The 13,416-nt window shown below is 44.3% G+C and overlaps 1 protein-coding gene across 2 annotated transcripts in view; it reads right to left on the bottom strand.

The window, feature by feature from the left end:
- YTHDC2 (YTH N6-methyladenosine RNA binding protein C2) overlaps positions 1-13,416 on the bottom strand; it is a 198,705-nt gene that overhangs the window by 42,888 nt on the left and 142,401 nt on the right. For both annotated transcript variants that reach the window (XM_077290493.1, XM_077290503.1), the window contains exons 21-24: positions 10,976-11,248; positions 10,269-10,395; positions 9,988-10,193; positions 3,003-3,198 (exon numbers count right to left, since the gene is read on the bottom strand). In XM_077290493.1, the coding sequence (XP_077146608.1) occupies positions 3,003-3,198; positions 9,988-10,193; positions 10,269-10,395; positions 10,976-11,248 (802 nt within the window). The remainder of the gene's footprint in view (positions 1-3,002; positions 3,199-9,987; positions 10,194-10,268; positions 10,396-10,975; positions 11,249-13,416) is intronic.

The raw sequence follows: 13,416 nt of genomic DNA, 5'->3' as shown, positions 1-13,416 counted from the left end.
CATTGGACAGGCCAGCAGACCTGGCAGCTAAACGCAATGAGTCGACTGAAGCATCTGCCAGATAGGCTGCCCCTCCACGGATCTGTGAAAAGGAGACCAGTAACTTATCCCTAGGTGTTCCAGACAATATTTGGTCTTTCAGTTGGTCCAAGCAGACCATGATCGATTTGGCGGTACAGGTACTTGCAATAGCCGGTTTGAATGCCCCGGCCGATGACTCCCAGGCCCGCTTCAGAAACATCTCTCCTTTTCTATCGGATGGATCCTTTAGAAGACCTCCTTCTTCTAGGGGCAGGGCTGACTGTTTTGAAGAAGAGGCTACCGCCGCATCGATTTTGGGAACTTTAACCCATTCTGCTAGCAGGTCATCATCAAACTTCCGGCTGTCCTACGTCTCCCACTCCCTACTAACAAGGCTTTAAGGGACCTTCTAATCGCTCTGATGAATGACCTAAGATCAGACATACGTACAGGAGCTTACTCCTCCAAGGTCTGACATATACATGACTGAGAGAGCCTTTTAAGATAAGCGTCAAGCAGGGGCTCTGTGCACAAAGCACACTGATTGTGCTTGGTTTTAACGGATTTCTTTACCTGGTAACACACAGAACAGAAAGGGGGTTTCAGCTTACCTGGTGATCATTGTACGCACTCAGTATATGAAGCTTGTTAGCAGGGTACCGGTTTAGGAGGTGGAGAAACATTGCACGATTTGGAGGCCATAGGTTTTTGCTAACCACGTTCCTTTCTGACCTCAGTGGTGTCACTCCCTCTAGAGCGACCTCTGTTGCTGCCTTTGCTTCTGCGCTCCCTCTGCAGGCGGTGGGTGCTCCTCAGCATCTCTTGGGGAAGACATCTCTCAAGCACACTGCTGCTGCACGGTGCCGGCCACGCCCCTTCACATCCTCATCCACGATGCACATCCCCGGTCCCCCCAGAAGTCAAGAGGAGGCACTTCAAGCGCACATACCTGGATGCCGACCGGAAATGGCCCGCATGCGTCCCGGATGAACACGGGGAGCCTCATCTCCACCTGTGCCACGCCCAAGCAACCCAGGGCAGCACCACCCAGACACTGGGATTGCACCATCCATGCCAGATGAGGAGGGGCCTGAACAGGCAGGGCACCCCCGACGCTGCTGCTTCTGGGATCCCAGGCTCTGCCGTTCCCAAAGACAACGCGCAGAGGCTAATTGGACCCAGGTAAGATTCTCTCTGCAGGTTCCCATCAGGACAGGAACCCAACTGAGAAGGTGAGGGGGATCGCCCCCTTTATAACATGTAGGTTCCTGTCCTGGTGGGTGGATCCCCTCTCTCAGTGGGATGCTGTCGTGTCGAAAGGAAAAATGTTGTAAAAACGCTGAAAGAAGTGACATGCTGCAATTTTTAAACATGCAGCAATTTTCCAATTCAGTTAGGAAAAAAAAGTCTCATAGCTTTTACTAGCACTATAAAAAGGAGCTTTTCAATTTGCATAAATGTGCATAAAAAAGCAGTAAAAAAAAACCTGCAGCAGAAATGCAACGTTTGAACATAGCCTTAATTTGTTTTCAATAAAGAAGTATCACCATCTTCTAAAGTGATGACATATTACAAAGATGTATCATTATTTTACGATTGGTAGGCTTCTGACCTCTGGGACTCCCACAGTGTGGAGAATGAAGGGGATGCAGAATTGCATTAACAGGTGCTCTCATTCACCCAGGTGCGCAGGGAACTGCAGCCGGCACCATTCAGTTGAATAAAATCATGCTGCAGTTTCCATGCACAGCTGAGGTGCCGCATTGCACAGAAATACTGTTAAGGGAATGTAGAGGTGATCTAACACTGTGACCCCTTCATTTTTAGGACCAGTGGATTTCTCAAAGTCCTTTGCCAATATTAAAGAAGCACTCCCTTAGATTTTTTTACTTGCTTACCCAGTGTAAACATGGGTGTTGATTACTTTAAGTGCAATCCAATATTTAAAGATAGCCATCTTCCCATTTCCACCATCATTCTGGTCCTCTTATTACTCACATGACTACAATTTCGACTAGCTGGTCTATGTGTGATCTGGGATTCGCTTTAACAATGTAAGTCTGTGCAGTGTGCGAATCGCAGTCACGCAAGCGAAAAGAAAACCGGAGCGGCGCTGAAACATGGAGAAGACGACGATCAGTAAGTATTTGATTATACTTACAGTACACACATTTCCACAAGTTTAACAAATAAATAAAATCATGGGAGTGAGTCTTAAAGCACCACTCCAGCATTTTTTTTTTTATTTCAGAGCTGGACTGGTGACACGAATGTTTATACTTGCCAGCCGCTGTCTTCAGATATTCTCGATGCCACTCCAGTTCCGATCTGCCATCTCATGACAACAACTTCTGACTGAACGGAAGTCGGAGGTAAAAGTTACAAGCTCTCAATGCAAGTCTATGAGAGCCTTTTCAATGCTTACATTGACTTCCGGCTCATCCAGACAATACTCGAGCAATCCAGCAGGTCACTACCTGCAGAATAAGACAGATGCAGCGCCGATAATAGATGTGAAGATGGCGGCTGTTGAGTATAACACTAGAGATAGGGATCTTACATTACTGATACCACTGCAGCAGTAAAATAAAAAATGTAAAAAAAAAACTGAAAATGTGCTTTAAGCGATGGCATATCGAGGCAGCATGCCATCAGGTTAAGATACAGGAATACGCCATACTCACATCTGTTTTGATTAGTACAGGCTTGATTTTTATAGGCTAATTTTTCTAGAGGTCCCACAATATATGATCATAGAAAACGTTAAAGTAAATTAAAATGGAAGAAATTAAATAATTAAATGATAACTAACTTCCAGCATGCAGCCAGACAGACAACATTGCAAAGAGGGAAAGAAAGGGACAAGATGTGATATCTGGTGCTTATTCTCCGCTGCTTCCATCCATAATACAATGTGTTTAAAGTTTCATATATTTACATGCATTACGTCCCTTATTAATTCATACCTGATATTTCCTCACCTCTACATGATGATGGCTCTTGCAGAGCATTACTCGGCAGTCTCGCAGGTCCTGAGAAGATGGCTATGGCAGCAGGTGTAACCACTGAACAGCATCTAATATTAGAAATCCTGTGAGATCGGGTCATCTCATCATAGATCAGCCAGTCTGTAGGCAACACTTGGATAGCAGCAGCCTGTCCATTTTCAGATGGAATCTGATTGGATAAAAGAAAGTTTATGGTAATTATATATGTATGAAATCACAGGAGCGGAAGGTAGACACACCGCATGTGCAGCTGCACCTGCAGGGCGGCAGACACTGAGGACAATCTGGCCCGAGGGGGGCCCCTGGACAGATTGCCCTCATGTGCGACGGGCAGGGAGCGATCCCTGCAGCTCCGCTACCTACAAAATGGCAGTGGAGCGGAGCTACACGGATCTGTCCTGCTTCCTGTCTGATACAGCAGCGGGCCGGATGACGTCAGCATTCAGCGCGCGGCTGTGCCAAAGAGAAAGGTGCCGGCAACGAAGATGCTGCGGCTGCCAGGGAACGCCTAACATCATAGCTTGACATTTCAGGTAGAATATGAATGTACTAGTCCAATTACAAATACAGGGACGGGCAGGGACGGCCCGAGAGATTACGGCGCCCTAGGCGAAACTATTTTGTTGCGCCCCTACTACTTTTAATATACCTCCCAACTTCTGAAGATGGGAAAGAGGGACAAAGTTTGCGGCGCACGAAGCGCGCTGCGGCAAATTTTAGGCCACGCCTCTGACCACACCCATTCATAACTAGCCACACCCATATCCACATCCCAACCACACCCATTTAGCACTGCTGATCACACTGTTTCATAAAGAATAACTATAAACAAAAAAATATGGCCACACAGTGCTCCATACTGTATAATGGCCACACATGGTGCTCCATACTGTATAATGGCCACACATGATGCTCCATACTGTATAATGGCCACACATGATGCTCCATACTGTATAATGACCGCACATGATTCTCCATACTGTATATTTGCCGCACATGATACTTCATACCGTATAATGGCCACACATAGCTACTCCTACACATGCGGCTGCGCTCCGTACACACGCGCTCCGCTCCATACACCTCGTACACACGCGGCTCCGCTCCGTACACCTCGTACACATTTAGCTCCGCTCCATACACCTCATACACACACGACTCCGCTCCGTACACCTCATACACACGGCTCCTCTCCGTACACCTCATACACACACAGCTCCGCTCCATACACCTCATACACATTCAGCTCTGCTCCATACACCTTTTGCCTTTTGAAAAGATTTTTTATAATTTTTTCTATTTTTTCTCTGGCGCCCCCTTAGGGTCGGCGCCCTAGGCGGCCGCCTAGTTCGCCTATACGTTCGGGCCGGCCCTGGGGACGGGGCTATACTGCAGTGGTGTGATAGAGCCTTAACACGACTCGGCACCTCGGGTAGATTGTAAATATTATTCCCATTCAAATGAAAGAATAGCATGTGCATGAGAGGTGACATCCATGGACTGATTACACTGGTTTACAAAAAAAAATAAAAAAATTCTGGCATGGACTTTAAGAACAGTTTTACACAAATTTGAGGGTGCTGAATTCAAATCTGATCTTATAATTTCTCTATCACATCACGTTTTTGCGCTAGAGGTATATAGCCCATTTTCAAGAATTCCATGATAAATATAAGTAAGTGTATGAAAAGTGCCGGTTTATACGGTTCACTAAGGTAAATTTAGTCTCCCAATAAATGTGAGAATATCTTTGTTTTCTTTGAACATGCATAATTCCCATTTGTTATGATAACACCCTTGTTTTCTGTGCTACTGGACAGTAGAGCTACAGCAGAGCATTGGTTGAAAACTGGATGGCCTCAGCGACAGAGTTTGGCATCTGGCGATAAGAATGTCATCCATGATCCTCTAGTGGATAGGAAGGACACGGTCTTTCCTCCCTTACACATAAAACTTGGATTGATGAAGCAGTTCATCAAAGCTCTCTATCACAGTGGAGAATATATATGTTCAACTTTTCCTGGTCTTAGTGAAGAGAAGAAAAAGGCTGGAATATTTGATGGACCAAATTTTATCACATCAATGAATGAGACAGAAGAAAGAGCTTGGAATGCATTTTGTAATGTGGTGCAGAATTTTCTAGGGAATAAGAAAGCAGACAACTATGAAGAGATTGTGGAAGAGCTACTAATGAGTCTGCGAAATCTTGGATGTAGAATGAGTATCAAGATTCACTATTTACACAGCCATTTGGACTTTTTTCCAGAGAACCTTGGGGATGTGAGCGAGGAACAAGGGGAGCGTTTTCATCAGGACATTAAAACAATGGAAGAACGGTATCAAGGCCGGTGGGACTCACATATGATGGCTGACTATTGCTGGAGCTTGATGAGAGACAACCCAGAAGCTGTACATCACAGATCAGCCAAGAAAAGAAAGTTAACCCCTTCATGACCCTGGGATTTTCCGTTTTTCCGTGTTCGTTTTCACTCCCCTCCTTCCCAGAGCCATAACTTTTTTATTTTTCTGTCAATTTGGCCATGTGAGGGCTTATTTTTTGCGGGACGAGTTGTACTTTTGAATGACATCATTGGTTTTACCATGTCGTGTACTAGAAAACGGGAAAAAAATTCCAAGTGCGGTGAAATTGCAAAAAAAGGGCAGTCCCACACTTGTTTTTTGTTTGCCTTTTTTGCCAGGTTCACTAAATGCTAAAACCGACCTGCCATTATGATTCTCCAGGTCAGTACGAGTTCATAGACACCTAACATGACTAGGTTATTTTTTATCTAAGTGGTGAAAAAAATTCCAAAGTTTGCTAAAAAAAAAAAAAAAATTGCGCCATTTTCCGATACTCGTAGCGTCTCAATTTTTCATGATCTGGGGTCGGTTGAGGGCTCATTTTTTGCGTGCCGAGCTGGCATTTTTAATGATACCATTTCGGTGCAGATACGTTCTTTTGATCGCCCGTTATTGCATTTTAATTCAATGTTGCGGCGACCAAAAGAACGTAATTCTGGCGTTTCGAATTTTTTTCTCGCTACGCCGTTTAGCGATCAGGTTAATGCTTTTTTTTTATTGATAGATCAGGCGATTCTGAACGCGGCGATACCAAATATGTGTAGGTTTGATTTTTTTAATGTATTTATTTTGATTGGGGCGAAAGGGGGGTGATTCAAACTTTAATATTTTTTTTTTATTTTTTTCACTTTTTTTTAATTTTTTTTTTTACTTTTGCCATGCTTCTTTAGCCTCCATGGGAGGCTACAAGCTGGCACCACTCGATCGGCTCTGCTACATAGCAGTGATCTGATGTTCGCTGCTATGTAGCAGAAATGCAGGTGTGCTGTGAGCGCCGGCCACAGGGTGGCGCTCACAGCTGCCGGGGATCAGTAACCATAGAGGTCTCAAGGACCTCTATAGATGCAATGCTGAAGCATCGCCGACCTCCGATCATGTGACGGGGGTCGGCGATGCGATCATTTCCGGCCGCCCGGCCGGAAACGGTAGTTAAATGCCGCTGTCTGCGTTTGACAGCGACATTTAACTAGTTAATAGGCGCGGGCCGATCACGATTCTGCCCGCGCCTATTACGGGCACATGTCAGCTGTTCAAAACAGTGTAAAAAATGAGAGCGTGTGCACAACTGATGGTGGTGCAAAGGTAGGTTCCCACACCATATAAATCAGAAAAGAAAAACCTTGCACTCAACGTAATGCTCTTGTGATTTTTTAATGTAGTACCAAAACGTTTCGGTCCAAAACCAGGACCTTCATCAGTTACGTACTAACAGTGAAATTGTGGTATAGGAGACACTAGTGTCTCCAGGCAGGCACACAATGGTCAGCGTCTGTATAATACGCTGGACAGGAATAGGAACACACTTTTGTTATAAGGAGAAACGATGTGTGCCGGCATCAGATGCGGATTCCCCCGCTGATCTGTTCAAAACAGCTGACATGTCCCGGCTCTGATGCGGGCTCACCGCCGGAGCCCGCATCAAAGTGGGGCTTCTGACCTCGGACGTACTATCCCGTCCGAGGTCAGAAAGGGGTTAAAATAACTGACATTTGTCATTCATCTGTGTGCCATATATATGTGTTTGTATATTTTGTAGTTTTTTATAGTAAGTATATTTGATTTGCTGTACATAGAATTGTAATCTTGGTTATTCCTTGATTAAAAATATACAATGTAGTATCAAAAATCATGTGTTTTTATCATAAAACATCAGATAGGAGTAATTTTCATCAAAAATTGAAAATCTCAAAATCCTGATGTGATAGCCAAAAACGGAGTTCATATTCGTAATCAGCAGCCAAAATTGACTTAAAATATGTTTTAAAACCTTTTGCCAGAAAAATTGCGTTGACCAGTGTTATATGAGTGTATCCATTTCAGTCACTGGATGTCATTCGATTATATCTAACAGGCATTGGAGCCTTTGTGTGATTAATGAATTAACACTGTATGAGGGAGAACTACACATGCGCTGGGGACAATGTGCAATGGCATAAGCACTTTAGTCTACTGACAGTTTGTCTTGAATATGCTGTTTAGTTAATAGGAGTGATGCGATGTTATATCTTCAGCACAAGGGTATAGTGAAATAATTACTGAGCACTTCCCTTGAGAAATGGTACTTTGTGATGTTTCCCTATGAATTGAAAGGGATGTCCATGAATCTGTAAATACAGTGCTATTTATTTATATACTAGTGTCCTTTGTGACCCCCTTTTGATAGGAGTCTTATCGGACAGACTGCACACAAGCACGGTGGATTAATTGTTTCATTATTTAATCACGATTTATTAAAAATTAAGTTTTAGATTTTATCCACTACAGTCAGTGATTTATCAGATACAGGGATGTAGCCTTATTATGTATAGCACAGTCCCTTAGCATACAGTGTACTCACTTAATATGTATAACAGTGTCCTTAGTTACATAGTTTCCTCTTTTATTATGTGTCACACCGTCCCTTATTGCATACCATCCTCTCTAGTTATATATTGTACTGTCCCTTTTTATATAGCTTCGCCTGCATTTATGTACAGTGCTGTCTCTTACATAGTGTATTCTTCTTATTGTTGTTATTCACAGCGCCTTCTCTTATTGCATAGTCCCCTCTCTTGTTAGGATATAAATTGACAGCTGATGGAGCAGCCGGTGACCAGACGACCAGTCCATCAGCTCCTCCATTAGAAAAGAAGCTTCCCCATGCTCTATCAGCCGTCATTGCATTATAAATCTAACAAGACAGGACGGTATGTAATAAAGACAGGGTTCTATATAATCCGATATGTAAGGGACAGTGCTGTACATAATAAGAGGGGGCACTGTGTAATAAGTGACGGTAATATATATAAAGCAGACTATGTAATATATATACACATGTATGTGTGTGTGTGGAGATAGATGAGATATATATATATATATATATATATATATATATAATTTTATTTATTTATTTATTTATAAAAGTGGGGGGCCCAGACACATTTCTTGCACAGGGGCCCGAAGCTTTCAGTGTCTGCACCTGAGGAGCGGACAATGGATTGCTTATATATGGTATATAATAAATATAATAGCTGAGCTAGCGCACAATGTCCAACATTCTGTGACTGGACAATCTATGATAATAGCTGAACTAGAGCACAAGGTTCAACATTCTGTGACTGGACAATCTATGATAATAGCTGAATTAGTGCACAAGGTAGAACGTTCTGTGACTGGACAATCTATGATAATAGCTGAATTAGTGCACAAGGTAGAACGTTCTGTGACTGGACAATCTATGATAATAGCTGAACTAGCGCACAAGATAGAACGTTCTGTGACTGGATAATCTATGATAATAGCTGAACTAGCGCACAAGGTAGAACATTCTATGACTGGACAATGTATGATAATAGCTGAACTAGTGCACAAGGTAGAACGTTCTGTGACTGGACAACCTATGATAATATCTGAACTAGCGCACAAGGTAGAACGTTCTGTGACTGGACAATCTATGATAATAGCTGAACTAGCGCACAAGATAGAACGTTCCGTGACTGGACAATCTATGATAATAGCTGAACTAGCGCACAAGGTAGAACATTCTATGACTGGACAATCTATGATAATAGCTGAACTAGTGCACAAGGTAGAACGTTCTGTGACTGGACAATCTATGATAATAGCTGAACTAGCGCACAAGGTAGAACGTTCTGTGACTGGACAATCTATGATAATAGCTGAACTAGCGCACAAGATAGAACGTTCCGTGACTGGACAATCTATGATAATAGCTGAACTAGCGCACAAGGTAGAACATTCTATGACTGGACAATCTATGATAATAGCTGAACTAGTGCACAAGGTAGAACGTTCTGTGACTGGACAATCTATGATAATAGATGAAGTAGTGCACAAGGTAGAACGTTCTATGACTGGACAATCTATGATAATAGCTGAACTAGCGCACAAGGTAGAACATTCTATGACTGGACAATGTATGATAATAGCTGAACTAGTGCACAAGGTAGAACATTCTGTGACTGGACAACCTATGATAATATCTGAACTAGCGCACAAGGTAGAACGTTCTGTGACTGGACAATCTATGATAATAGCTGAACTAGTGCACAAGGTAGAACATTCTATGACTGGACAATGTATGATAATAGCTGAACTAGTGCACAAGGTAGAACGTTCTGTGACTGGACAATCTATGATAATAGCTGAACTAGTGCACAAGGTAGAACGTTCTGGGACTGGACAATCTATGATAATAGATGAAGTAGTGCACAAGGTAGAACGTTCTGGGACTGGACAATCTATGATAATAGATGAAGTAGTGCACAAGGTAGAACATTCTGTGACTGGACAATCTATGTAATAGAAAATGTGAACAACATTCAAGAGCAAATAAATAAAACAATTCTATGATATCTGTGTGAAGAAACAACTTTACCTTCTTGTATTGTGGCAGGCTGAGGACTGAGGTAGGATGGAAGCGCACGCGCTTCTCTTTATGGCTAGTAAGCAGCATATTCTCCCGGTCTACATGGATCAGATTTGGATACATGCCAGCAACAAGGGCAGCTTTTACCACGGCCCAATTCTCAGAATTTGTATTCACGTCCCTTATGTCACCAGGTCCACGAGCCCTAACAAACCCTGCAAGACACAAGCCACGTATTCAGAGCAGCTGCGGTGACATTATTCTTAATGTTAGACTTATCATATGACTACCTGAAGCCCTGAGCTGCCCAAGAAGTTGAGTTCTCATGCCAATGATAATTTCCATTGTAGCCTGAGACAGAAAATTCTTCTCACAAAAAGCTCTCTCCCATCCATCACTTCGAGCCTTCTGCCAGGCCTGTAAGACATTACTAAGCGTATTAACTTTTAGTATGTGACACTGACATCTAAAAAGGGTAGTAACTTACTTTATAATTTTAAAGGAATCACTTATCAGGTTTTTCCAAGTATAATGTAGAGACAGAAATCCTGATTCAAGTGATGTGTCACTTAGTGCGCCGCTTCCTCTAGTTTTCATACAACCACTGTTGTATCAGCAGGAGTCATCACTTAAGAACTAGTAAACCTGCTGCCAGGTAGTCCTCCATATTCATGAGCTCTGAATAATTCCGTGCCCACCACTAATTTGCAGCTTTCTGCCTATGTACAGTGTACACAGCTTTCAATCAGTGGTTTGGGTGGGGTTATACAGAGTTCAGCAATCACACAACTGATAGATCTGAAGCAGAGAAAACAGTTTTTCATCAAAGCTTGAAGCCACCAGCAAAGTAAGTGCCACTTCACTGCAACCAGGTTCTCTGTCTCTACATTATGCTGCTCCTAGTAGGGTTAACAAAAACCCAGGGACATATTCCATTTAAACAAAACAAGGTTACGATAAAAAAAATAAATGAAAGAAAACTGAGGCAGTTCTGTACCTGAAAAGCCCGAAGCAAGGCCATATGATCACTAAAAGTCGCTGCGGTAAACCGCTTTCTGCATAGCATAGCAGCACGTTTTTGGGAAGCCTGAGTTGGTAAGACAAATGGATCTCGATATGCTAAAGCACAAGCAATAGTAAGGATTGGGTCCAAGCACTTTAACACCACTGCACAGAGCACCATTTTTCCAAGATGAGGTTCCACTGGTAAGTCAGCCAGGTGATAACCAACTTCAGTCAGATCCTCCCAGGAGTCCATGGCATCAATTGTCTGCAAACAAAAATCAAGCCAAACAATTAAATCTAAAACAATATACACAAAGAAAACAGATATAAAAGTAATGTCTAAAGGTGCCGTTACACTAAGCAACTTACCAGCGATCGCGACCAGCGACGTGATCGCTGGTAAGTTGCTGTGTGGTCGCTGGGGAGCTGTCACACAGACCGCTCTCTCCAGCGACCAAGCGACTTCGGCATCGCTGAAACTGTCTTCAGCGATGCCGAAGTCCCCATGTAAAAAAAAAAAAAAAAACACTACATACGCACCTTCTGTCGTCCTTCATGTCCCTCGGCGCTTGCCGCACTGACTGTGTCTCAGCGCCGGCCGGCCGTAACAGCGGTGCCCAGCGGTGAACCGCTGTTACTGCAGGTTCACCGCTGGGCTCTGCTTTACGGCCGGACGGCGCTGAGACAGTCAGTACGGCAAGCTCCAGGGGACGTGACGGACAACAGACGGTGAGTATGTAGTGGTTTTTTTTTTACTTTTACCATGGTATCCATGGTAAATATCGGGTTACTAAGCGCGGCCCTTCGCTTAGTAACCCGATGTTTACCATGGATACCAGTGAAGACATCGCTGGATCGGCGTCACACACGGCGATCCAGCGGTGTCAGCGGGAGAGTTGCGACGAAAGAAAGTTCGTCCACTCTCCCTGCAACCAGCGATATCCCAGCAGGATCCAGATCGCTGCTGCGTGCCAAACATAGCGATATCGCTATGCAGGACGCTGCAACGTCACGGATCGCTGGCGATATCGCTGCAACCTCGCCTAGTGTGACGGTACCTTAAGGGTATGTGCACACATGAGTATTTGCTTACAGAAATTCCTGCAAGGTTTCTGCATCACTTGGCAGCAAAAACGCACGTTTTGCTGCAATTTTTGCAGAGGTTTTGTATGCATTTTTTGCATACTTTTTTGTATGTGTTTTTGTACAGCAACCAAGGCTTTTTTGAGCTAAATAAAGATATTTTTTTAAAAAAGTTTTGGAATGTAATTTCTTGGTTCAACACCATCTTTTTCATTCTGATGCAGTAACATCAGAGTAATGTGGATAGGACGTGGTGCCAGTAGCTGTGGTTGACACCAAGCCCTAGGCTTAGTAATGAAATGGTGTCAGCCAGACACCCTCATTACTAAGTCAGTAAGTAAACACAAACACACACATTGCCATCAACCTACAGCATTAACCTACATAGGCTGTAACCAAACCACAACTCTTCATTTAAAAACGAAAAATGAAATAAAAAAAAATAAAAAAAATGTGCGTGGGCTCCTGCGTAATTTTCATACCCAGCAGAGGGCGAGCCGATGAATGAGATCCGATGTTAATATTCTGGGAAGGAGCCAATTAAGGTTCCCAGGCTATTAATATCAGCTCACAGCTGTCGGTTTAGCTTTTACAGGCTAGTTTACAAGGAAACCCCAGAAAAAAATTAACATAGGGTCCCCCTATAAAATCTAACCAGCAGAGGCTAGGCAGACACAGTGGCGTATCCAGGGGGGGGCAGCCGGGTCATGTGCCCCGGGCGCAGCCGACAGGGGGGCGCCAGCGGGCCGCCTGATGATGCGGCGGTCCAAGGAGGCTCCTCGTCGGCGGCATTCTGCCGCCCCCACACTGAGATAGTCCCGTTCTCTGAGCCGGCTGTCAAATTGACAGCCGGCTCAGAGAAAGTGCTGCGCGTGGAATCCCAAGTGTCAGCAGCGTAACTACCGCGGTCGCAGATGGGACTGCACTTGTCCCGAAGCAGAGCCCCTCCACCGCAGAGAGCCGCACACCACAACTATGGCTGCTGATGCTCTGTGCGCACAGGACCTAGGATGAGGTCACAGGAGGGGAGGAGTCAGAGTCACATGATCGGGACGGGAGGACCTCTGTGTAGTGCAGGACTCTGCTGGTTTTCATGGTGCTGGACGAGAGTAAGGTGGATGTAGCAGAGCCGTGTGTATGAGGTGTGCGGAGCGAAAGCCATGTGTGCAAGGTGTATGGAGCGGAGCTGGGTGTGTACGGAGCGGAGCCGTGTGTGTACGAGGTGTACAGAGCGGAGCCGTGTGTGCAAGGTGTATGGAGCGGAGCTGGGTGTGTACGGAGCGGAGCTGTGTGTGTACGAGGTGTACAGAGCGGAGCCGTGTGTGCAAGGTGTATGGAGCGGAGCTGGGT

This window comes from Ranitomeya variabilis, chromosome 1, assembly GCF_051348905.1.
Source record: "Ranitomeya variabilis isolate aRanVar5 chromosome 1, aRanVar5.hap1, whole genome shotgun sequence".
NCBI classification, from domain to species: domain Eukaryota; kingdom Metazoa; phylum Chordata; class Amphibia; order Anura; family Dendrobatidae; genus Ranitomeya; species Ranitomeya variabilis.
Note: the sequence above shows the minus strand (reverse complement) of the source record. Positions and strands in the feature narration are given on the sequence as shown.